Raw genomic sequence first — 27,120 nt, 5'->3', positions numbered from 1 at the left:
ACGTGATTGAGAGAACGAATGAATGTGATCTTTAGATGAGTGATGGAGAGCCTGATGAAGAGGCAATACGAAGGTGAGTGATTGAGAGAACGAATGAATGTGATCTTTAGATGAGTGATGGAGAGCCTGATGAAGAGGCAATACGAAGGTGAGTGATTGAGAGAACGAATGAATGTGATCTTTAGATGAGTGATGGAGAGCCTGATGAAGAGGCAATACGAAGGTGAGTGATTGAGAGAACGAATGAATGTGATCTTTAGATGAGTGATGGAGAGCCTGATGAAGAGGCAATACGAAGGTGAGTGATTGAGAGAACGAATGAATGTGATCTTTAGATGGGTGATGGAGTGAATAAGAACGAGATGAAGAGGCAATACGAAGGTGAGTGATTGAGAGAACGAATGAATGTAATCTTTAGATAGGTGATGGAGTGAATAAGAATGAGATGAAGAGGCAATACGAAGGTAGGTGATTGAGAGAACGAATGAATGTGATCTTTAGATGAGTGATGGAGTGAATGAGAATGAGATGAAGAGGCAATACGAAGGTACGTGATTGAGAGAACGAATGAATGTGATCTTTAGATGGGTGATGGAGTGAATAAGAATGAGATGAAGAGGCAATACGAAGGTGAGTGATTGAGAGAACGAATGAATGTGATCTTTAGATGGGTGAGGTAGTGAATAAGAATGAGATGAAGAGGCAATACGAAGGTGAGTGATTGAGAGAACGTATGAATGTGATCTTTAGATGAGTGATGGAGTGAATGAGAATGAGATGAAGAGGCAATACGAAGGTGAGTGATTGAGAGAACGAATGAATGTGATCTTTAGATGGGTGATGGAGTGAATAAGAATGAGATGAGGAGGTAATACGAAGGTGAGTGATTGAGAGAACGAATGAATGTGATCTTTAGATGAGTGAGGTATTGAATAAGAATGAGATGAAGAGGTAATACGAAGGTGAGTGATTGAGAGAACGAATGAATGTGATCTTTAGATGGGTGAGGTAGTGAATGAGAATGAGATGAAGAGGTAATACGAAGGTGAGTGATTGAGAGAACGAATGAATGTGATCTTTAGATGGGTGATGGAGTGAATAAGAATGAGATGAAGAGGTAATACGAAGGTGAGTGATTGAGAGAACGAATGAATGTGATCTTTAGATGGGTGATGGAGTGAATAAGAATGAGATGAAGAGGCAATACGAAGGTGAGTGATTGAGAGAATGAATGAATGTGATCTTTAGATGGGTGATGGAGAGCCTGATGAAGAGGCAATACAAAGGTGAGTGATTGAGAGAACGAATGAATGTGATCTTTAGATGGGTGAGGTAGTGAATAAGAATGAGATGAGAGGCAATACGAAGGTAGGTGATTGAGAGAACGAATGAATGTGATCTTTAGATGGGTGATAGAGTGAATAAGAATGAGATGAAGAGGTAATACGAAGGTGAGTGATTGAGAGAACGAATGAATGTGATCTTTAGATGGGTGATGGAGTGAATAAGAATGAGATGAAGAGGTAATACGAAGGTGAGTGATTGAGAGAACGAATGAATGTGATCTTTAGATGAGTGATGGAGTGAATAAGAATGAGATGAAGAGGCCATACGAAGGTAGGTGATTGAGAGAACGAATGAATGTGATCTTTAGATGGGTGAGGGAGTGAATAAGAATGAGATGAGAGGCAATACGAAGGTAGGTGATTGAGAGAACGAATGAATGTGATCTTTAGATGGGTGATGGAGTGAATAAGAATGAGATGAAGAGGCAATACGAAGGTGAGTGATTGAGAGAACGAATGAATGTGATCTTTAGATGGGTGATGGAGTGAATAAGAATGAGATGAAGAGGCAATACGAAGGTGAGTGATTGAGAGAACGAATGAATGTGATCTTTAGATGGGTGATGGAGTGAATAAGAATGAGATGAAGAGGCAATACGAAGGTGAGTGATTGAGAGAACGAATGAATGTGATCTTTAGATGAGTGATGGAGTGAATGAGAATGAGATGAAGAGGCAATACGAAGGTGAGTGATTGAGAGAACGAATGAATGTCATCTTTAGATGGGTGATGGAGTGAATAAGAATGAGATGAGAGGCAATACAAAGGTGAGTGATTGAGAGAACGAATGAATGTGATCTTTAGATGGGTGAGGTAGTGAATAAGAATGAGATGAAGAGGCAATACGAAGGTGAGTGATTGAGAGAACGAATGAATGTGATCTTTAGATGGGTGAGGTAGTGAATAAGAACAAGATGAAGAGGCAATACGAAGGTGAGTGATTGAGAGAACGATTGAATGTGATCTTTAGATGAGTGATGGAGTGAATAAGAATGAGATGAGAGGTAATACGAAGGTGAGTGATTGAGAGAACGAATGAATGTGATCTTTAGATGAGTGATGGAGTGAATAAGAACGAGATGAAGAGGCAATACGAAGGTGAGTGATTGAGAGAACGAATGAATGTGATCTTTAGATGGGTGATGAGTGAATAAGAATGAGATGAAGAGGCAATACGAAGGTGAGTGATTGAGAGAACGAATGAATGTGATCTTTAGATGAGTGATGGAGTGAATAAGAATGACATGAAGAGGTAATACGAAGGTGAGTGATTGAGAGAACGAATGAATGTGATCTTTAGATGAGTGATGGAGTGAATAAGAATGAGATGAAGAGGCAATACGAAGGTGAGTGATTGAGAGAACGAATGAATGTGATCTTTAGATGAGTGATGGAGTGAATAAGAATGAGATGAAGTGGCAATACGAAGGTGAGTGATTGAGAGAACGAATGAATGTGATCTTTAGATGGGTGATGGAGTGAATAAGAATGAGATGAAGAGGCAATACGAAGGTGAGTGATTGAGAGAACGAATGAATGTGATCTTTAGATGGGTGAGGTAGTGAATAAGAACAAGATGAAGAGGCAGTACGAAGGTGAGTGATTGAGAGAACGAATGAATGTGATCTTTAGATGGGTGAGGTAGTGAATAAGAACAAGATGAAGAGGCAGTACGAAGGTGAGTGATTGAGAGAACGAATGAATGTGATCTTTAGATGAGTGATGGAGTGAATAAGAATAAGATGAAGAGGCCATACGAAGGTAGGTGATTGAGAGAACGAATGAATGTGATCTTTAGATGGGTGATGGAGTGAATAAGAATGAGATGAAGAGGCCATACGAAGGTGAGTGATTGAGAGAACGAATGAATGTGATCTTTAGATGGGTGAGGTAGTGAATAAGAATGAGATGAAGAGGCAATACAAAGGTGAGTGATTGAGAGAACGAATGAATGTGATCTTTAGATGGGTGATGGAGTGAATAAGAATGAGATGAAGAGGCAATACGAAGGTGAGTGATTGAGAGAACGAATGAATGTGATCTTTAGATGGGTGATGGAGTGAATAAGAATGAGATGAAGAGGCGATACGAAGGTGAGTGATTGAGAGAACGAATGAATGTGATCTTTAGATGAGTGATGGAGTGAATAAGAATGAGATGAAGAGGTAATACGAAGGTGAGTGATTGAGAGAACGAATGAATGTGATCTTTAGATGGGTGATGGAGTGAATAAGAATGAGATGAAGAGGTAATACGAAGGTGAGTGATTGAGAGAACGAATGAATGTGATCTTTAGATGGGTGAGGTAGTGAATAAGAATGAGATGAAGAGGCAATACGAAGGTGAGTGATTGAGAGAACGTATGAATGTGATCTTTAGATGAGTGATGGAGTGAATGAGAATGAGATGAAGAGGCAATACGAAGGTGAGTGATTGAGAGAACGAATGAATGTGATCTTTAGATGGGTGATGGAGTGAATAAGAATGAGATGAGGAGGTAATACGAAGGTGAGTGATTGAGAGAACGAATGAATGTGATCTTTAGATGAGTGAGGTATTGAATAAGAATGAGATGAAGAGGTAATACGAAGGTGAGTGATTGAGAGAACGAATGAATGTGATCTTTAGATGGGTGAGGTAGTGAATGAGAATGAGATGAAGAGGTAATACGAAGGTGAGTGATTGAGAGAACGAATGAATGTGATCTTTAGATGGGTGATGGAGTGAATAAGAATGAGATGAAGAGGTAATACGAAGGTGAGTGATTGAGAGAACGAATGAATGTGATCTTTAGATGGGTGATGGAGTGAATAAGAATGAGATGAAGAGGCAATACGAAGGTGAGTGATTGAGAGAATGAATGAATGTGATCTTTAGATGGGTGATGGAGAGCCTGATGAAGAGGCAATACAAAGGTGAGTGATTGAGAGAACGAATGAATGTGATCTTTAGATGGGTGAGGTAGTGAATAAGAATGAGATGAGAGGCAATACGAAGGTAGGTGATTGAGAGAACGAATGAATGTGATCTTTAGATGGGTGATAGAGTGAATAAGAATGAGATGAAGAGGTAATACGAAGGTGAGTGATTGAGAGAACGAATGAATGTGATCTTTAGATGGGTGATGGAGTGAATAAGAATGAGATGAAGAGGTAATACGAAGGTGAGTGATTGAGAGAACGAATGAATGTGATCTTTAGATGAGTGATGGAGTGAATAAGAATGAGATGAAGAGGCCATACGAAGGTAGGTGATTGAGAGAACGAATGAATGTGATCTTTAGATGGGTGAGGGAGTGAATAAGAATGAGATGAGAGGCAATACGAAGGTAGGTGATTGAGAGAACGAATGAATGTGATCTTTAGATGGGTGATGGAGTGAATAAGAATGAGATGAAGAGGCAATACGAAGGTGAGTGATTGAGAGAACGAATGAATGTGATCTTTAGATGGGTGATGGAGTGAATAAGAATGAGATGAAGAGGCAATACGAAGGTGAGTGATTGAGAGAACGAATGAATGTGATCTTTAGATGGGTGATGGAGTGAATAAGAATGAGATGAAGAGGCAATACGAAGGTGAGTGATTGAGAGAACGAATGAATGTGATCTTTAGATGAGTGATGGAGTGAATGAGAATGAGATGAAGAGGCAATACGAAGGTGAGTGATTGAGAGAACGAATGAATGTCATCTTTAGATGGGTGATGGAGTGAATAAGAATGAGATGAGAGGCAATACAAAGGTGAGTGATTGAGAGAACGAATGAATGTGATCTTTAGATGGGTGAGGTAGTGAATAAGAATGAGATGAAGAGGCAATACGAAGGTGAGTGATTGAGAGAACGAATGAATGTGATCTTTAGATGGGTGAGGTAGTGAATAAGAACAAGATGAAGAGGCAATACGAAGGTGAGTGATTGAGAGAACGATTGAATGTGATCTTTAGATGAGTGATGGAGTGAATAAGAATGAGATGAGAGGTAATACGAAGGTGAGTGATTGAGAGAACGAATGAATGTGATCTTTAGATGAGTGATGGAGTGAATAAGAACGAGATGAAGAGGCAATACGAAGGTGAGTGATTGAGAGAACGAATGAATGTGATCTTTAGATGGGTGATGAGTGAATAAGAATGAGATGAAGAGGCAATACGAAGGTGAGTGATTGAGAGAACGAATGAATGTGATCTTTAGATGAGTGATGGAGTGAATAAGAATGACATGAAGAGGTAATACGAAGGTGAGTGATTGAGAGAACGAATGAATGTGATCTTTAGATGAGTGATGGAGTGAATAAGAATGAGATGAAGAGGCAATACGAAGGTGAGTGATTGAGAGAACGAATGAATGTGATCTTTAGATGAGTGATGGAGTGAATAAGAATGAGATGAAGTGGCAATACGAAGGTGAGTGATTGAGAGAACGAATGAATGTGATCTTTAGATGGGTGATGGAGTGAATAAGAATGAGATGAAGAGGCAATACGAAGGTGAGTGATTGAGAGAACGAATGAATGTGATCTTTAGATGGGTGAGGTAGTGAATAAGAACAAGATGAAGAGGCAGTACGAAGGTGAGTGATTGAGAGAACGAATGAATGTGATCTTTAGATGGGTGAGGTAGTGAATAAGAACAAGATGAAGAGGCAGTACGAAGGTGAGTGATTGAGAGAACGAATGAATGTGTTCTTTAGATGAGTGATGGAGTGAATAAGAATAAGATGAAGAGGCCATACGAAGGTAGGTGATTGAGAGAACGAATGAATGTGATCTTTAGATGGGTGATGGAGTGAATAAGAATGAGATGAAGAGGCCATACGAAGGTGAGTGATTGAGAGAACGAATGAATGTGATCTTTAGATGGGTGAGGTAGTGAATAAGAATGAGATGAAGAGGCAATACAAAGGTGAGTGATTGAGAGAACGAATGAATGTGATCTTTAGATGGGTGATGGAGTGAATAAGAATGAGATGAAGAGGCAATACGAAGGTGAGTGATTGAGAGAACGAATGAATGTGATCTTTAGATGGGTGATGGAGTGAATAAGAATGAGATGAAGAGGCGATACGAAGGTGAGTGATTGAGAGAACGAATGAATGTGATCTTTAGATGAGTGATGGAGTGAATAAGAATGAGATGAAGAGGTAATACGAAGGTGAGTGATTGAGAGAACGAATGAATGTGATCTTTAGATGGGTGATGGAGTGAATAAGAATGAGATGAAGAGGTAATACGAAGGTGAGTGATTGAGAGAACGAATGAATGTGATCTTTAGATGAGTGAGGTAGTGAATAAGAATGAGATGAAGAGGTAGTATGAAGGAAAGTGAATGAGAGAACAAAAGAACAGGGTCTGTACTGATTAATTAACTTGGGAAGAGAAGGAAAGGAAAATACTATCAGTGAGTATGATAAAGAGAACGAAAGAAGGGAATCTCTTGATGAACGAGGGAGGGAAAAGAAGGAACAGACAATACTACTTGTAGGAATTTCTCCATTTCAAATCAAGTCACACCAAACAATAACCCGAATTATAATGCAGGACCTCACTCTCATTTAGACATTGCATAACCTTCAAACTTTCTATTTCCTTTTTGACAGATATCTCAACAAGGGTCGATGCCGGCACACCATCGGCCCCGATGTTCTCTCAACCAACGACATGCCTATCGTCTCCCGCACCCGACGGGAACGCTTCCTCCAACCAGAGCGCCCCCCTCACCTCTTTGCCTCCACCAACGCCCGGCGAGCCTCCGACGGCATGCCCAATCTCCAGTACTACCAGCGGGAGCGTCTTGAACGACTGGCTGCTACCGGAGGGGGTAGCAGCAGTAGTCAGAAGAGTTCTCTGAAACAGCTTCATAAGGAGTGTCAGCAGTTACAAAAGCAGTTCAGCTCCCCCGTTGATGCACGAGCCTTGGAGATTCAGCAGCACCAGCATCAGCTTCACAAGGAAAAGATGCACACTGGCATGGTAAAAGTTGTACTTATAAATTTCATATTAATCTGTGTTAGGCTAGTCAGACAAAAAGGGAGTATACCATTTCTTGTTAACATCATTCCATTCTCTTTACTTTGTTTTAAAAGCATTGTAGATTTATCATCTCTATTTTGAAAGTTTTAATAACATAAATATTATTGAATTTGCATACTATCATCTCAAATATCGTATGTATGTGCTCTCAAAGGACTTTGGATATTGAAATCTTGGCTTTAGCCTAGCAGCTCTTCAGTAGGTTGTATCTGCTGACAGAAGTAATGTAGTGAATCATAAGATTAATGTACCTTGGTAATCAGGGAGATTAATGGTGTATTCTATTTTCTTATTTCAGTTATCCCATTCACCAACGGGGATATCAAGCATGTCGCCTCACCTCTCACCAGTTTCGTCCATTCGTAGTGATGTCCCCATCGCAGACATCCAAACGCAGCATCTCCAGCAGCATCTGCAACGCCTACAGCTCCAACGTCAGTCGGACAGTCCTCCAAGCCTTCGTAAGCTACACAGCCCAGGCAGTAGAGCGAGCCCTCCATTGTCCAGCTCGCTTCCCGTCCACCCGGAGGAGACTGGCGTCGAGAGTCCAACAGATACAAGCTTCCCGACCAATCCCTTGGACACAATGGTGGGATCACCGCATTCTGTTTGTAGCCAGCCTGACGAGTCTGTTCCAAGCCCAGTATCCGCTCATTCCGTTCACTCGCACCGAGGAGTGGAGGTGAACCTGAATGGTCCAGATAGGTCTAATCAAGGGTCGGGGAGTCTTCGAGGGGATGGAAGCCTGGAGCATGTTGGTATCAATGGTCCGCTCTTAGAGGAGACGGAAGATACCAGAGAACGCAGAGACAGTACCCGTAGAGACAGTAACCAGAGCCTTGATAGGGAGCAACATAGCTCCAGTATCGACGCGGAGCAGTTGATGCAAGCCATGGCATATCAACAGCTTCACATGATACAACAGAACTCCAACTACACTAACCAGCTTGGCATGGCTGGCAGCCCTGATACCGTCCAACAACACCTTCAGCACCCGCTCCATCAGATCCCCATTCAAGATTTTGCTCACCTGGCTCATAGACACTTACACCACACCGCCCCACTCTCGGCCGTCCCCACCGAGCCTCTCCACATAGGTATGGCCGCCCATCCACACTTGCCTAACTACCATCCCTCTGCGGCGCAAGCCTACCTAGCGGCCCAGGCCAACCGAGAGCTGAACGAAGCCTTGTCGGTCAGCAACGAGGTTCCTGCAGGGATGTCGGCAGTGCCTTTCAGTCAACGCTATCTGCTTCCTGGTATGGTTCCTTCCCAGTTAGAACAACAAGCTCAAGAGTTTGAGGAAGCCGAACTGCATCACCAGGTGTTAGACAACACGACTCAGAATCAAGAAATGCATTCCATTAGTGGGTTTCAAGGTAAATAGACTCCACACAGATTCATATATACCATTCGATATCCTTCTAGTTATCATCATATAAATGGTTTCACAGATAAAAAGGCAGAGCTCTAATCATATATCATTTTATCTCCTTTCTGAAAAAATAGTATTCACACAGTTCCAAATTTTCAAAACAGCTCAGAAAAAGTTGTTTGCTAAAGTTTGGCATAAGTGGCAACCTTCTTTTGCCTAGAAAGAGTTCTCTACAGAAATAAGTCTCTTTTGAGACAATATGAGATCTCCAAACATTGCCATACTTCTGAAATACAGTATTTAATATTCAATTTTCTTTTCTTTGAACACCCCAGTGACGATATGTATGTACTAAACATTTTTCGTTATTTTTTTTGCAAATTCAACTCTTTAATTCAGTTCAATCATTTAATAACCATCTTTTTAAACATAGTTATCATTCTTTTATGGTGACTAAAGGATGTCATATCTGTTTACCTGATAGACACCTATTTCACAAACATCAGTCTAAAAAAATGGGTTATCATTCTTTAAAAGGGTTTCATGGTAAATAAAGTGGTCTCTTATCCCATTGCAGTTATACATCAGGGCGCCGTTGCATAAATGTTACCATTATGCTAACTTTGCCATCCAATGGTATTTTGCATGGAATCCTTGATTTTGATTGGCTGTTGGTCAGCGTTACCATGGTAGTTACCATTAGATGGCAAAGTTACCATAATATTAACTTTTATGCAACGGGGCCCAGATCATAATACATCAATCTGAATCATTCTTTATATGGGTTACATGGTATCTGTTCCATCACCTTTGTACAGATTCATTTATATCATATCTCAATGCACGAAGACAAGTTTAAGGAGGAAGAAAACATTGATGATTGATTTTACCTCTTTAGTTTTTCATTCACTTTTGGGTTCTGAATTATTTGCATCATGTCCCATGAACTTCTCATCAATAACAGTTAATTTCTATCTTCTAAATATAAGTTTCTAACTATGTTTTAAATGAATATAGATGCTTATAAAACAGCACTTTCTCCAGATTATCATAAAATTTCGAGTGAATGTAGTAATTATTTGGCTCCAAAGGTCTTGTTATACGTAAGAAGGAATTGTAGAGATGTCACTAAGGCTAGATTGGAATGTAAGCAATGCAAAATCGTCAGCTGATTTTTGTTTATGAATATCGAAGTATTGGGCAATCGGTATGTTCATATGAAATGTACACATTGTATATTCTTCCAGCGTGAAACCTTATGCATGTGAGCTGAATTACGCACAGTATGTATCCTACATAAGTATTACACGTCAGTATTGCTGTAGAAAGATGATAGGATTTTTGAATGCCATGAATTGTATTGCCTAACCAATGTTCAACAGTAGAGGGCAGCATTCCTACCCAGAGAGCCTCTTTGTAGGAAAGTAGTGGCATGTCATGATTTGGACACTGATTAATTTTTGATAAACCACGCCTGTTTCTGGCTATTCATTAGTGGCGATGATAAAAATTCCAGTGTTATCGCTGTAGTGGTGCTGTAGCTAAATACATATAGTGTCGTTATGCAGTATTGTGGAGTAGTGTATTGTATTTAAAAAAAAAATCAGTATATACATTTAGACTATAAAAAATTAAGCACATGAGAAATGAGCCGTAGATGTATGTATGTTAAATTCTTAAATGTAATTGTTTTATATTGGAGAAAATTTAGATTAACAATTGGTGTATTACTGTATTCTACATGACCAAATTATGAGGTGATATTGTATTTTGTGAATTCACATGGAAAATATGGATTATGTCACACAAGAATGTATTAAAGTTGATTTGATTCAAATTATATCTTATATATGTATGTAAGTTGTGATGACCACAGTATGACATACTTAGTTTTGTGTAGGTATTTATGTGTGATAATGTACGTACATGTAAGAAATTATTTTTACAGCATTGTAGGCCTTGTGAGTTCAAGTTATGTACACATTCTTCTATCATGCCTTTTATATGAGCTATTCATTAATAACTTTATCCAAGCATTCTGGAGGGGAGAATCTGATTTTGTATTTATTATTATTATTTAAAAAAAAAAAAACAATTTTCAGCTTTAATTTGTTTTGATTTGACTTAAATTTTCTTTGATAATAACATGTACACTCTGCCTAAAGATGTGTATGATGTTTTAATCCTATTCATATGAGCAAAAATGCAGAACTATTTTGATGTTTGACAGGCATGTAGTCCAGGCTGGTACTTAAAGTCACAATGCCACTGGAAAAACCTTCACCCAAATACTTTTGACATATGAACCGGGCCGAGGCCAAGGCCGGCAATATGTGGCTTCAAGGCCGGCCTCAAATACATCCCAGATATTCCAGTATTGCACTGCCGGTATATGACAAGATTACTCTTTAAAATTTCTTTATGATAACACCCAGGGCTAGGGATATGTGGAAGTTTTCTCAGACCTTTTTCCTAGTGGCTAAGGACTTTATGCTGACACCAATATTTTTATATTACCATCACATCATACAACCTTTGCGTAATACACTTCACATCAAAATTCCAAGAGATATTTCCTTATTTTGCAAGCTCAGTAAAAACACTGTATGTTAAGAATTGCATGTCTTGTAAATATGTTTACCTTAAGAGTGTCATCCTGTATATTACTTGCAGAATCATATTTTTGATTATTTACTGCTTAAAAACACCTTGATATGATACAATGTAAATGTAAATGTAAAGAAAGGTTAAGTATAAAGTATAAATTACGCCATGGCGTAATTTCCTTCAGCAAGAAACTGATCCACAGTGTGTTGCACTCAACCCAGGTGAGGTAAATGGGTACCGGTAGGAAGTAATTCCTTAAAAAGCTGTGTGCGCTATGAACGCCTAGCTTAGCCGGGTAATATAGGAGCGCCTTGAGCACCTAACAAGGTGGATATGTGCGCAATATAAATACCCTATATTATATTATTATTATCCGTGCTTATCGCTGATCAGTTTTTGTGGAATAATTTGATCTTGTCATATTTATTTTATCTGTTTAGAATGTAAGGCACTTAGGTGGTTTTATGTATGTGAATGTATTTCTTTTCAATCTTGACCAAACCGTATGCTTGCCAATTGACAACTCTAAGTATGTATTCATTATCTTTAGATCTTGAAGCGTGTATGTTAGGTAATTATGAAACACACAGGTTCTGGTTCTTACTCTTGTTTTTTTTTAAATCCAATTTTAAATTCATACAGTGGCTCAATGTTAATTATATTAAGCTATATTTGAATTAAGATTGCATTTTATTACTTATTCTTTTAGGGTTCAACACATGTTGATATGTTAGAGTTATTTTAAGTCAAAAGGTATAGTGTAAAACAGATAGTGTTCAATAATAAAAAGTGACTGAATGATATTGATAATAAATAATAAATTTGTTAAGCACAGGATAATGATTAGCTCTCTGAGCGGTTTAGATTGAAAATGATCGTTCGTCTTAACTTATCCAGGAGCTTTTTTTTTTTATAAGGATGTATATTAAACCTTACCATATTACTTATCTTAACAACACAAACTTTATATGTTAACATCAGGAGAAACAAATTATGTCTTTAAATGCTAATAAATTGAGGAAAGGATGATATATTTAGTACAATGTTAAGGGCTGAGAATCCCACAAAGGTTTTACTGAAACTTTAAACAATAGGTTCCAATAAGTATCTACTGGATTTTAATTGTGTAGGGCTTTGTATCCGCAAGGAAAGGGCACTGCCAAATAGTAATACGAATTGGATTGGTGTAGAGTACGGAAGTGATGACATCACAAAAAACTGTTATGCAATTCGGCGTTTTTAATACCATATTTTGATGAAAAATACCCACTACCAAAATTTGGTGAGAATCGGTCCAGGGGGCACCAAGATATGACCTCATGAATACATAATTAGCCCTAGTTTTTTTAAGTCAATGTATTATTGGCCTGGCTCCTAACATTTAGAACCAGGCCAATAATAATAATACCAAATCTTGGTAGTGGGGGTTTTTCATCATGCTCCACCAAAACATGGTATAAAAAACGCTGAAATGCAAAAAGTGAAAATTGATGATGTCACACTTCGGTACTCTATAAGCGTGTAACCTCAGTTTGTAAATTGAAGGAAGATTTTGAGAAGAGAATCACATTCATCCTGGATGGTATCAAGTCATGTTGTATGCACAAAGATGTTAATCATTGAAGATACAAAGCAAAATGGAAGAACGTCAGCCTCTGTGCAACTGTTTAGAAGTCTGCTGTATGACCAGAAATGTTCTGATGGTAACCATGGCAACAGATGACACAATGCCCGAAATCCAGCAGGTCGTAAGCTGTTGAACATGTACATTTTTTTTGTTATAAGGTTGATGTTAATTTACTGAATTAAGATTATTGAGAAGTAAGGCCGTTCCTCCTGAGATGTCATGAGATGAACAGCCTGGAACTTTGGATTACCGTAGTGGGCGGAGCCTTTAGACCAAGGTGGGCGGAGCCTGCTCCTCCTCCCTCTTCTATTCTCTCTCTCAACTCCCATATCCCTGTCTGCAAGGGATGTAGTCGAGGCCAGTCACAAGGCCACTGGAGAAAACCTCCCTTAGACTTTGAACACATGACTTGGGCCGAGGCCGAAGCCAAGGCCGGCAAAATGTGGCCTAGCAGCTGGCCTTGACTACATTCCTGTTGTTTGCATGCCCATCATGCATTGAGTCTTGTTTGTATCAGTAGAAACCTCATCATCATCTTTGTAGCTTCAAGCATCACCTTTATGATTTCAAGATTGGATTTGCTTCTCGATCGGCCGTAGATAAGTTCTTAGGGTTATTCCCAACAGAGCTAATGTATTTTTTTGTAACAGTAACAATTTTAGGATATTCTGGTTTGTTTACAGATGATTAAAGATGATTTTAAGAATGATGTACATGTCTGAAGTTAACATTCAGAACTGCTTCAAGGGAAAAATGAGACCTGGGCCTAAGATGGCACTTAGACCCAATTCAAGATCTTTATCAGATCTGGTCCTGAATGAATATCTGTCCAATATCACTCTTTTCAACCTTGGGTCTTTGATAATCTGTAGACCTAGTCCAAGATGACCCTTGGACATGTACCTAGATGGATCTTAGACTTGATCCAGATAAATATTAGCCTGGGTCTAAATCATTCCTAGACTCTGTCCGAGATCGATCTCATATTCATCCAAAATGAAACCATTTTTGTATGAGCAAATATATTACAAGCATCATTGACTTTATTTCATAGAGCGAAGAGAAGATATCCATATATTGGGTACGATAATGTGATGATTATTTTACTTGATTTTCATATTGTTTAATGGTGACAAGTAAGTATCGGATGAAAATCAAGAGTATATATGTATATCACCATATATCATATATAATTTTCAATTTGATCAATTTGTATATATGACATGGAAATTGTTAACATTTCAATGCTGACAAGTGATAATAGTAAAGATTGATCACATCGTTTGATAAAATACATATTTAATAACAGTGAACGGGGCATAGTTGATTACACTTTTGAGTTGTAATCAATTTTGATTTTGGGTCAAAGGTCATGCCCTTTCTCTTGAATTATCCATGCCCGATTTGAATGCATATTCTGATTCTTGTTATGCTTATTATGTTTAAATCATTTTATTTTATTCTATTGGAATAGACTGGCTTACTCACCCATTTGAATTCTGTAAACAAATCTGAATGAAGGTAAATAACGGTTATTCAATGCAACCTGAAACGTGATCAAGAATTGCCTAACATAGCAATGGTCACTATGAGTATGCAGACTAAATTCCACCTATTTTAATTCATTAACCTATCCAGCATTATTTGATATCAGTATAACACATATTTTCCATAAACCCTAGCCTGAGATTACTTGAGAAACTGATCTTCAATGGATTTGATATGAACTTTCATTATGAGAATTCTTGATCCTTCACGAAACAATTACAGAAACATTTGAGACATTTGAATGGGGAATAGTAAACCAGTCTATTTATTGATTGATATAAATTTCTGTATTGAATTTTGTGTTTAGTGTATTGGTGCAAAATTCTATATTTTTATTTTGTTATTTTGGCTTGATGTACCACAGACCTTGTGCATGCTTGTCCTTACCCCCCCACATTCCTTTAGTTTTTCCCTGGTTGCCCCCCCCCCCAAGTAGAAAATACTAATTTTTCATAATTTTGTGAAAATGAACACCTTTATCACATATTGATGCAGGAGAAGATTTTGACAAAGAAAAAAAATTGAAAGCAAATTTTGTAGTGTATGAAAAGAATAAACACATCAAATAATTCTTTCATCATGTTTTTCTTAAATGGCAACATAATGAATGAAAATGTGCAAATTTTATAAAATTCTGAATGGGATAAATTTATCAAAAAATGAGTAAGATTTTGAAGGGTATCAACATAAAAGCATTGTGGGAAAGATAAAGGAATTTACGATTTTTGAAACTTCTTTGATACAAGCACACTTTGCTATGTCTTCCAAAGTTAAAATCGTTTGCTACTATTTTGATACATAACAGAATCTAAAATGAAATGAATTTATGGATAAAGAATAAACTTAGTTGTCCCATAGTCTCCCTCCCATCAGCTTTTCTTTGTTTTCACATCCCATTTGATGTCTTAAAAAAAAAAAAACTTGTGAGAACGTTGAAAAAGCTATTAAAGAATTTGAAACTTGCTTCCTCCAAAACGAGGATCAAAATAGAAGCAATGGAAACAAAATGCTATAAAAGAAATGTTATTTATAAATACCCTTCCCTTCCCTTTCCAAATGTTGTGGTACAAGGAAAATTTAAAAAGGTATAAATTTACTACAAAAATACCAACGAAAAATATGAATTTTCCTGAAATTTTATTGACTGGAAAAAGAACGATTGCATAGAAAATGAAAAACAAAGAAAAGAAAAAAAAATGATTTCAAGTTGCTTTCGTTTGATATTTTGTTCCATGACAGTCAATCAAAGTCAATGTATTTTCAGACTTTTTCACAAGCATCATTGCACTAGACGCAAAATCATGAATATTCATCACACCATGTTGCATTATGTATGAGAATGATTTCATCACGCACCATTCACTTAGCACCCATTTTCTGTCTCCCCCTCTTCCTCTCTTTCTCTCTCCTATCTCTCTCTGTCTGTCTGCCTGGATTAGGACTCTTCCATTTGGGCTTCCGGGGGAGTCAGGGTCAACTACGCAATCACCAGCGTCACCACTCAGCTCATGCAACAACAGGGCATGTCCAGACCCAGCTCTTACAAAGAACCTTTCGTGTCCCTTCGGGTGATATATTCAACATGGCGAACAATAATAACTCAGGCATGACTGTCGGTCTCGTCAAACTCGACTATGAGGGCGGCGTTCCGCCGTTGATCAGGCAGAGTATGAACATGAGTTGTATCTCGTTGAGCGACTCGTCGGACCTCGCGAGCGAACCGTCGCCGATAAAGCATGCGAAATCATTCAGTATGACAACGTGTAAAGAACTTAATGAAATAGTCAACGAAATCCGAAGGACGTTGGATCGCAGGCACCCCGAATTAGTTTACACGAACAACGAAAATATGTTTGAGTTGCAACAGAACGGTGTGGAGATGGAAATGGAAGTGTGTCGGGTTCCGGGTCTCGCGCTTAACGGTCTCAAATTACGGAAAATAGCAGGAGATGCCAGTCAGTATAAGGAATTATGTAGCGAAATTCTTCAAACAATGAAGCTCTAGCGTAGGCATCTTTTCCTGTTTCGAAAGCACAAATGGGGAGGAGATAGTGTTTCCAGTTTGATGTTAATCGGAGGAAGGCACAAGCTTATGTCCAAGTGATTTTATTTGTGAGTGAGATAAATGTTGCAGATGTCAGAAATCAAGTGATGATTTCTCTTAACATGGAAAACATACATTGCATCAAGAAGTGCTTACCATGGTGGCTACTAAATTCTGTAATTCTATAGGCTTTGTAGAGGGACCACCCACTTCCATTAATCAATAGGGAATTCTGCAATTCCCATTGGGTTTGTACAGAAACCTCGTTTCAGTAGGCTAAGAATGGGTATTGGCATTGACTGCTGAATTCTGTAATTCCTATAGGCTATGTACAGGGATCACCTGGTTCCAGTAGGCAATGGGTTAACCTGTTGACGTATGAATTCTGTAATTCCCATAGGCTTTGTACAGGGATACCCTGTTTTAGTTGGCAATGGGTTAACTATTGAAGTTGGATGCATTCAGAGCCCTTTATTTCTGTGCTTGCCTAACAAATAATAAGAAACGAATTGCCCAAATACTGTGATAAAGGGCCCTGATTGCCTCCAATTTTGGTGGTAAACTGCCCTGAATCGCCATCTAAGCCTGCGATGTATGATCGCCCCTTTGGCCCTATGCAAGTATGTAGTACAGACACACCAGCAAAACCAACTCCAGACCAACTAAAGCTAATGGCCCGTATTCTGATGTCTGGTTTAACTTTGGCCATGGTCTAACTCTGTGCTTATATTATGGAAAGCCAAAAATGTCAAATTCTGTTTACATTGTATATTTCATATGTTGACTGAACTCTTTACTCATGCTTTAATGATAAAGTCAACTGTCTTATTTATCATTCCCAGACAGTTCTGATTGATTTGAATGTCAAAACAGCTGATAAATCGAACTTCTCTTGTTAGGGATTTATGTCATGATTGGCTTTCCATAGTAAAACCACACAATTAGACCAGGGCTCCGTAACACGACGATAAGCGATCAATCGCAAAATGAACTGACCAATCAAGATAAATTTTACATGCGCATCTGGCTAAGAGTACTGACCAGGAACCAATTAGAAGTGTTCTGTCATATTCACTATTCATCGCTAAGCTTTGTGTTTCGGGGTCCAGAGTTTCAACCTTGAGTTTAGAATAATATAAGCCATTGTGTTATCTCTGTTGGTTGACTCGGGGCTGTTTTGTTGGTGTGCCCCAAGTGTTCCACAGTGATCCCGGAAGTACTTCCTGGAATAGTCAAATTTCAGAATCATCATCATTATATAAAGAACTGGGGTCTGTTTTCAACTTTCCATGAATCAATGTATTAACAGTGCTATCTTCATCCTAAGAAATGTTCATCCAAGTATTATTCTCGCAGTAGCTATGTATTCTTTTTTGCAACGTCTCCACTTTTCTCTTGATATCCATGTATAATGAAGGGCAAACATCACTGCTATTTCAATAACAGAAATGATAATGGAATGGCTACTTGAAATGTTTGTTGTAATTCCCATCATCATTAATCCAAATTTAAGTTATGGGTATTAGCCTAAAATTTGTGAAAGCTTCCTTTCATCACACTCATAAAACCATTAAGGTCATATTGAATTGTTTCTTGACCTACTGAAAGTTAGTATTAATCCCCCCCCCCTTTGCTCAAAAAATGATCTTCTGATCAAATGCAATACCCCTTGTTCATGAAGTATTCAGACTTAAATCAAAAGTCTTTGTGAAGTAATTGAAATGATGATCTGAGTATAAGAGATAGTATTTTATAAAGTGCAAATTGCATGCATCATGCGTTGTGGGATTGATCAAGTTAAAGTGTTTGCCCAACCTAGCAATGCTCAATGTTTGCCATTTAAGATTCCTTTAGAAAGTTAAAGCTCTTTAGGTATTTACTCTTCAATTGAATATCAATACTTTATGAAAATAGTCTACTGTGAGAGGCATAACATATGGGCCTAAACTTTTACTCCTAAGATTTGATGTCTTCGTTGAAATTTTCTGAAGTATATTTGAATAACTGCCCTTTTTGACACCAAAAATGAATTTTTCATAAAAGATATAATGTGAGCACTTGTATTTTTAAAACCTTGTGTATGAAGAAATCATGGAAGTATAATTTATGCTATTACATGTACGAATGTAGAAAAATTAAATAGTATTTTTTATAAAACACCTTGATAGTAAATTTGAATCACGTTTTATGTCGATAATTATAATATCTATATATTTATGTGAAAAATCATTGAACAGGCTTGCATGCTATATTATATACAATGTAAATTATTACTTTATATTTGAGTAACAGGGTTTTATTTTAATAGCATGCACCCCTATTGTGTATCAGAGTGAATATGACATTTTGGGTTTGGGGAAAGAGTTTCAACAAGTCCAAATTTTTAGACAGAAATGAGATCAATATCTCGCTTATACAGTGTAAGAATGAATGAATGTTCTTGTACATGTAGATGTTTTGTCTCTCATTGTCAATGTGAACATTTTTATCCACTTTACTTTTTATTATATTTGGCAAGCCAATAATTTTCAATGGCAATTGGTGACAGGTTAACAGGTTTAAACAGGTCAAAGTGATTTAGGAAACTGTATATTTTAGACAAATGTCTCTTTTATGAATAGTCTATGGGGTTGTCTTTTGAGCATTTTTACCTAATTTTATATATTTTTAGGGAGAGGGAGTTGTTTGTATCTTCCTACGCATTTTCTCAGAGGGTTCTGATAGAGGGTGGTATATGCAAGCCTTCTTATCCTCATTCAGATATGGTGAGCTAGAGCTCAGTACTATTTTGATTACTGTTTGTAAACGCTGTGACAAAATGCATCACTTGTGGGAATCAACACACATCCATGCTTCAAGTTCCGTTATATGCTTTTTCAGACTACAAACATCATTAGCCCCAAGAAATGGTTCCATGACATTAAATCTGTCGACAATTGCTCTGCTCTAAATTCCACACACTAATGGGATGACCAACTTCAACCGTGGATTTAACACTATACCCAGCCTATCCTAGACCTTACCCTAAACCTAACATAAAACCCTTTTGCAACCCTTACCATATCTTAGATGAAATAAAGCCCGGAGCAATTGTCGCAGTAGCAAATGTTGCGTTATCCCAGTGAACAGGTGGGCTAAGACTCCATAATCATCAATATTCATGAGCTGTGCGATAGTCAGGGGTTAAGGCATTAACCCTGGATAAGCAAATGATGTATTAAGAAAGATAATCTGGTACACCCCCCAAAAAAATAAAGTGTTGAGCTTAAGGGTAGTCTGGAGTCAAGGAAAGTTTGAAATCAAGAAACTGTAGTCTGAAAAACACACTTTGTCTGAAGTTGCATGTATGGACCCATGACATCACAATGTTTTCATTCATAATGGTAAAGGCAATCGTTGTGATGTCCTGAAATTTTACATACATGTGCCGAAACTTTTTAAACTATTCACAAGGTTCATTTCATGCCAACTTTTATCTAGAATCTGATCAAACGACAGCTTTTTGTTGCCTTCCGACAAAAAAATCAGGCAGAAGTCATTTGAGTGTATGGATATAATATGATCTATTACCAAAGTCTATGGTAGGTCATTTTAAATAAATAAGAAAAAAACAGAACAAGGATTTTGTGTACGTCCATTGGGGACTTTGGCCAGTTTTTCATTCATTTTTGGTCACTTTTTGGTGGAATTGTGGGATATAAATAACATGCAAGATAGATGCATGTATAAGTAACTATTTCCCATGAATGGCCCATATTAGCCAAGAGATGGGCCCTGTTTATAAAGACTTAGGCCTGTATTCTGAAGTTGGGTTTAACTTAAACTCAGGTTTAAAGTTGTGGTTTAAGTATGGTTAGCCAATTGTTACATATCACTAACAGTAGAGATATCATATTTCAGCTCATTTGGCTTTCAAATCATTCATAATTGTCTAGGAAGTATAAATAGATGATTGTCTGCACCATCGATGAATCAGGAAAGAGCCCAGTAAATATAAGAAACGTACAACTTAATAAAAATTTTGACACTTTTGGCTTCCCATAATTTTAGCACAGAGTTAGACCATGGTCTAAGTTAAACCTGACTTCAGAATACGGGCCTTAGTTTCTATAGAAAGATAACCATCAACCAATCAAATTGAAAGATTTCAATAGCTTTAAAGTATTATTGCAGATTAGGTATATTACAACAAGGTTTATGAAATGGGCCCTTTGGACTTGGGGTCATTCTTATATTCATATACTCATTTATGGATGCCTTTTCTCCCATTGATTTTGTACACAAAATTTTACTGAGCTTTCACGCCATTTCTGAAGGAGCCTTCAATACATGTATGAAGGTATTATTATTGTTGTAAGAAGGTTAAATTAATTTATAGGAACTTACATGCTGAGGTATATCTCCATTGAAATAATGAAAGACATCATTAGGCAGCTGAGTAGATTATGTGTAATTAGTATTAAATGAGATTTTATTCGTAAAGCTGTATTTTCCAAAAGAATTATGCAATTTTGATGATGGTTAAGTTTAATCTCGCTTGTTGATTGAATCGCTTTGAAGAAAAAAAGTGTTGGGGAGTTTCTTATCAAATTATTGAATTTGGAATTTTAATATAATCTTGAGTAACGTAAGCCCAGCGCACACTGTGAGATGCGATCACATTTAAATCCGATGAATCGCAGGCCAGCGCTTCATGGCACCTCTTTCCTGCGCACACATTGCAACAGCTCTTCAACTTGTCACATCTCTGTGGCACCTCCTCCTTCAAGCGTCACCTGCCCTGCAGCAGCTCAGCATATTGGTTGTGACATCATCGTCTAGGACAAATCTGAATGGCTGAAATAATCAAATCACAGGAAGATTTGACATTTCTAATGCCTGAGATTGGGTCTGTTATTCTTCTGCAACAGATCGGGTGGGTGTTTCATAAAGCTGTTCGTAAGTTAAGAGCGACTTTAAGAACTTAAGAACATCTTTATGAAACGGCCCCCGGATCACAGTTGCAGCGCGTTGAAGGTTGGGGCACACTCTGCGATTTTGTTGCAATCGGATCTTGGCGAATACGCATCACATAGTGTGTGCTGGGTTTTACCGACAGCTGTATTAAATGGCTTCAAGTACAAGGTTTTTGCCCAACATTCTTTAAAAAAAAAACCATCACTATCTTGATCAAGGGTTCCGCTTCACGAACACTTGTTTCTATAACAAGTTTACTATCAGCCAATCAAATTGAATGATTTCAGTAGCTTAAAACTGTTATTACAAATTTGTTATTACAACTAGTTCATTGAATCCGGCCCAAGGAGATTGGGATAATAATGTCATGTTGCACTTGTAAATATGCACATTATTGCATTGGTATGGGTATTCTTAAGAATGTGCATACAACATCTTTGTGACTCTGACACAAGATAATGTGTAATGCTTGATAATTGCTGCAAGGTTAGATATCATAAAATTTAAATTATTTGAATGTTATATTTCGATGACATTTCTGTGAGAAAGATGAACTGACCACACATGTATGAAGCTTGTAACGTTTTAGTGTTTTTGAATCAGCCTTTAGTTTTGTTTATTGGAATATATTTTTTGCTGTTTTCACCATCTCTTTTACCGACGCTCCATCTCTCTCTCTTCCTCTCTCTTGATTTCCCTCTCTCTCTCTCTCTCTCTTCCTTTCTCTTGATTTCCCCCCTGTCTCTCTTCCTCTCTGCCTCTCTCAGCTTTCTCTTAAACATTTGTTCTGCCTCTCTCTCTCTGTCCATCTCGATTTCTTATCTCTCTTCCCTTTTTTTTTTTTCCCGTTTCTCTCTTCCTTGTATTCTCTCTCTCCTCGCCTCTATCCTTCCCTCTCCACTTCTTCATCTTCTCCTCTCTTACTCTCATTTCTGTCCCCTCCCTCTCTACGATGTGTTCACTGTGTAAGTTGCATGTGTCATTTTCCTATAAGTAATTTGTCATTGTATTGCTTGTGATTTGCTGCATGATTCATTATGACTTGTTTGAGAATTTTCTGAATTAAGAATGACCCCAACTTCCCTCCATTCATGACCAAGTCCTCCTTCTCACACTACCCCTCCCTTCCCTCCCCCTATCCCTCCCTTCCCTCCCCTACCCCTCCCATCCCTTCCCCTACCCCTCCCCTCTCTTCCCCTCTCTCCTCCCCCTTCCCATCCCTTCCCCTCTCCTTCTCCCCCTCTCCTTCCCCCTTTACCTCTCTCTCCCACTGCTTCAGTCTAAATCTACTACTCCGTCCTTTTCCTCTGTGCACCCTTGGATTTGTCTTCTGTCACCTCTGCCGCCAAGCAAGGTTACCCTCACGCAATGCATCTCTTGATATTAAACAGAAAGCAGTGACTCCACCACCAGTGATCCTGTTGAATCCAGGCTATACCCTAGTTCTGTAAAGCTTGCATGTGGTGTTTACAAATAGACTGCATCATTAGCCAACAAGGGGATTTAGGCACCTTGTCAAAAGGCATGGCCGTGGCTGTCCCCACAGGAATCCCACAAACCACTTTTCATTACCAATCGTTTGATTGATTTCATCATAGACAAAATAATGGGTGATGCAGGGAAGCAGTAATGAAAAGATGCATAGGCCCGTATTCTGAAGTCGGGTTTAACTAAAACTCAGGTTTAAAGTTGTGGTATAAGTATGGATAGCCAATTGTTACATAAATCACTAACAGTATAGATATCATATTTCAGCTCATTTGGCTCTCAAATCATTCATAATTGTCTAGGAAGTTTAAATAGATGATTGTCATCATCATCATCGATGAATCAGGAATGAGCACAGTAAACGTAACAAACATAAAACTTAATAAAAATGTTGACACTTTTGGCTTCCCATAATTTTAGCACAGAGTTAGACCATGGTCTAAGTTAAACCTGACCTCAGAATACAGTCCATATTGTCTTTAAAGTGGGATTGGTGCTTTGAGATGTGGCAAATACTTCTTTTCAGTTTTATTGGGAGAGGCAGAATACATGAGGAGGAATAGGGTTCTCCAAATTGGCAAACAGACCATGTAAATGTGTACCATGCTATCATGGCCAAAGAGGGAGTATATCTCCTTTGCGAGACACTTTATTATCTTTATTAGGAGAAATGGGTTACGCTTGTTATTCCAAAGGTATGTTGTTTTGATACGAGCAAATTATATACATATACATGTACCAAGATGTTTATTATTCCGATAATGAAAAAGGGTTCGATCATCTGAGCATTTGTGGCCTTGTTCCAAAAGTTTGTTGGTCTTAAAAGTGAATTGAGTTTGTTAGTTCGAAAATTTAAAAAGAAAGGTCAGTTCTTCCAAAGTTTTGATAGTCCAAACATGAAATAAAGTTTGTTAATACAGAAATAAATAGAGCAGTACAAACCTCACTTCACTTCTTGACTATCAGACTTTGTTTTCATTTTCAGATTAACTAACATGTGAAATATTGAACCTTGTTTCATTTTGGAAATAACAAGCTTATGTGTCCTGAAACAAAACATAGTTAAACCTTGTCCACATAGTAGCTACTTCTGTAATTTCTATCTGCAATCAAATCACATGTTCTTGTTTGTGGTAAAATTCTGAGTTCTTTATCTTATATTAGTTATATTGATCTGTGATGTAATATCTCAATGTCTGTTTGTCAAGATGCCATATTTGTGAAAAGTCTTAACGACTTCCCATTCGATCATGATGAATTCATTAAATTGTATAAATACAAAGCTATATATAATATATATATTTGTGACCTTGGTTAATTGTTTATTTCAATTAAAAATATTTGTAGTGATGGTTGAATAAATGCGGGGATGAATACGAGCCTCCTATGATATTTTGTGGAAGTAAATTCAAGAATTGTTTTTGTTATTTTGTTTGATATTCCTCGCTTAACTTGAATTATTGTTGGAAAGAATGAGTCCTACAATGAGCATTAGTGGAAGTAAACTCTAATTGCGGTTTTTGTTATTTCATTTTTCATTTTCTTCGCACAACATGAGATGGTCTCTTAAAAAGCAATGTCCTTTTAATTATTGCACACCTTGTACTTCTCATATTCAATGTACACTTCATTATTTTAATTTCAGTGTTGGAGACTAGTGTTAAAAGTTGGTATTGATAATGGTATTAGGGAAAAGCAATTACTGTACATAACACCAGACTTGGAATACTTTGGGTGTTTTTATTACCATAACTCAGTGTTTAGCTGTCAATACATGAGTGGTGCGGTTTTCTAAATGCAAACTGGGTGTGAAGGAAATGCAAACACCACACATAACACCAAACTTGGAATAATTTGGGTGTTTATATTACCATTACTCAGTGTTGAGCTGTCAATACATGAGTGGTGCGGTTTTCTAAATGCAAACTGGGTGTGAAGGAAATGCAAACACCACACATAACACCAAACTTGGAATAATTTGGGTGTTTATATTACCATTACTCGGTGTTGAGCTGTTAATACACGAGTGGTGCCATTTTGCTGAACACAAAGTGGGTGTGAAGGAAATGCAAACACCATTCATAACACCAATCTTGGACTGATCACGGTGTTTATATCACTCAGTGTTGAGCTGTTGATTAACATGAATGGTGTCATTTTTTTTGTCAAACACAATTTTGGTTGAGATTTCATGCACCTCCCTTATTTTGTGTTCGTGGCACCAACACCAAACTTAAAATCAGTATTTTCTGGTTTGAACACTCTTCTCCATTGAATGCCTATGTCATAAACCTGTTAACTTGTCTGTGTACATTTTGAACAAACATTATCCATAATCTACGAGCATGCCAGTGCTTGCCAATATAGCAACCATTTTATGCAAATTGGATTCTGACAGAAAATGCTTACATTTATCCACTTTAAACAATGTGACAGTTTTATCCATAAACCATTGGTAAGGTTCACTATTACCTCGTTGGAACAGGATTATATTGAATATCGACCTTATTTTACATGGATAATTGGTGAAGATGGTATATGTTTAAAAACACCCTATACAGGGAGATAGATATTTAAAAAAAAAATAGTCTTGTAAGGATACCTCTATTCAGACAAAGGTGATAATTCCAATGTTTGCAATATAATTCCAGTCGTACAAAACCATCTTATTTTTGTGTGCGAAAGGGCTTACATTATTTTCTTACCTTTTCATCAATTTAAATTGGCAAGCATGTCTAGCAAACAGATTGATTGTAGCAAGTTGCAATCAAACCAACTTGAAACCAGTCACAACTGTGTGTTTAACCTATCAGATGCATGTATTTCTGATCCACAAATGATTTTATGGATTATTGTTAATTAATGCCACTCTTTGGTTCAATATGCACATGTGTTCTTTTCTGCACTACCTGTTGAACTTTGTTTTATCATGTGATAGGTCCTGCCCCCTCCAATAAATATGAATTATTGACTTTGAACTTAATACCAAATATAAACAAATTTGATAATCTCATAGAAAGTTAGAAGTATTTTTTAATTGATTTTAATAGAATTGAAAACTAGCCAAGATATTATGTACATGGTCATATACAGTGGGTACTCAAATTACCAAAGAACAGCATGTGAATTTGAAAAAAAAAAATAGTATAAATAATTGAATGAATAATGCTTTATTTACCTTTGTGTACTGTAAAGATTTACTTAAATGTAGTAATTTCCATCTTTTGCCTTTATTAAGGGTTGAAGATATGCTGTGTACATTGTACTCTTTTCCCCTCTTATACTACATGTAGTTTCATCCCCATTCACCTTAAAAGGCAAACTGAATTCCAATGAGTCCTATCATAGGCCCATGTGCATTACCCTTTTATCATAACATCTGGACATATATTATGAATTATAAGGTTAGGATTGTAATTTTATTGGAAAAGAGATGTGTTTGTGGCCATGCTGTAAACATATTTGTTTCAGTGGTGAATACTGTGTCAGGTTTGTTTTACAGAGTATCAGAAAATTATTTGCCATTGAAATGGGCTTGTAATAAGGGAAAACCGCTCTCTCTTTTTTACCCCCTTTACAGCAAAAATTGTTTTTGCATGTTGCTTTTGAACCATTATATCCCCTCCCACTGCCCTGCCCCACCCTACCCCACCCCCTAATGATAAGAATATATACCAGGATCGTATTCATAACCTATTAAAGCGTAATCATTATGTTGATCTAGAACCAGGAGTTCAATTCATATATCTGTTCTGAATCTAGCAATGAACATCTGTTGAGCATTTCATGAAAGTCAGGCATTTTATCCGACAGTTACCATGGTAACATTGCTCCTCAGCCAATCGAAATCAAGGAAAGTTGTCAGAAGGAAAATGTTGATGAAATGCCGATGTCCTAATTGAAAAATACCTAAATTGATGTTTTTTTTTCAAATAATACTGGAAAGATAAACCTTTGAAATTATTGCTCTCCTTTTCACTGAAACTGGATGCCTTTCTTAAAATGATTCTAAAAAGAAAAAAAAATGGTTTCTGCTTTGGATTGTGTACCATTATTCCTTTGTAAACCATAGGCAATGAACTTGTATTTCTTCATTTTGA

The 27,120-nt window shown here is 37.4% G+C and overlaps 1 protein-coding gene across 1 annotated transcript in view; it reads left to right on the top strand.

Moving 5' to 3' along the window:
* LOC129267328 (serine/threonine-protein kinase SIK3-like) overlaps positions 1-24,427 on the top strand; it is a 46,617-nt gene extending 22,190 nt beyond the window's left edge. The window contains exons 11-13 of the mRNA XM_064103334.1: positions 6,943-7,315; positions 7,674-8,754; positions 15,972-24,427. Of these exons, the coding sequence (XP_063959404.1) occupies positions 6,943-7,315; positions 7,674-8,754; positions 15,972-16,537 (2,020 nt within the window). The 3' untranslated portion in view covers positions 16,538-24,427. The remainder of the gene's footprint in view (positions 1-6,942; positions 7,316-7,673; positions 8,755-15,971) is intronic.
* Positions 24,428-27,120: the final 2,693 nt, after the last annotated feature.

This window comes from Lytechinus pictus, chromosome 8, assembly GCF_037042905.1.
Source record: "Lytechinus pictus isolate F3 Inbred chromosome 8, Lp3.0, whole genome shotgun sequence".
Taxonomy (NCBI): Eukaryota; Metazoa; Echinodermata; class Echinoidea; order Temnopleuroida; family Toxopneustidae; genus Lytechinus; species Lytechinus pictus.
The sequence above is the reverse complement of the archived record's forward strand: the minus strand, read 5'-3'. Positions and strand labels throughout refer to the sequence as shown.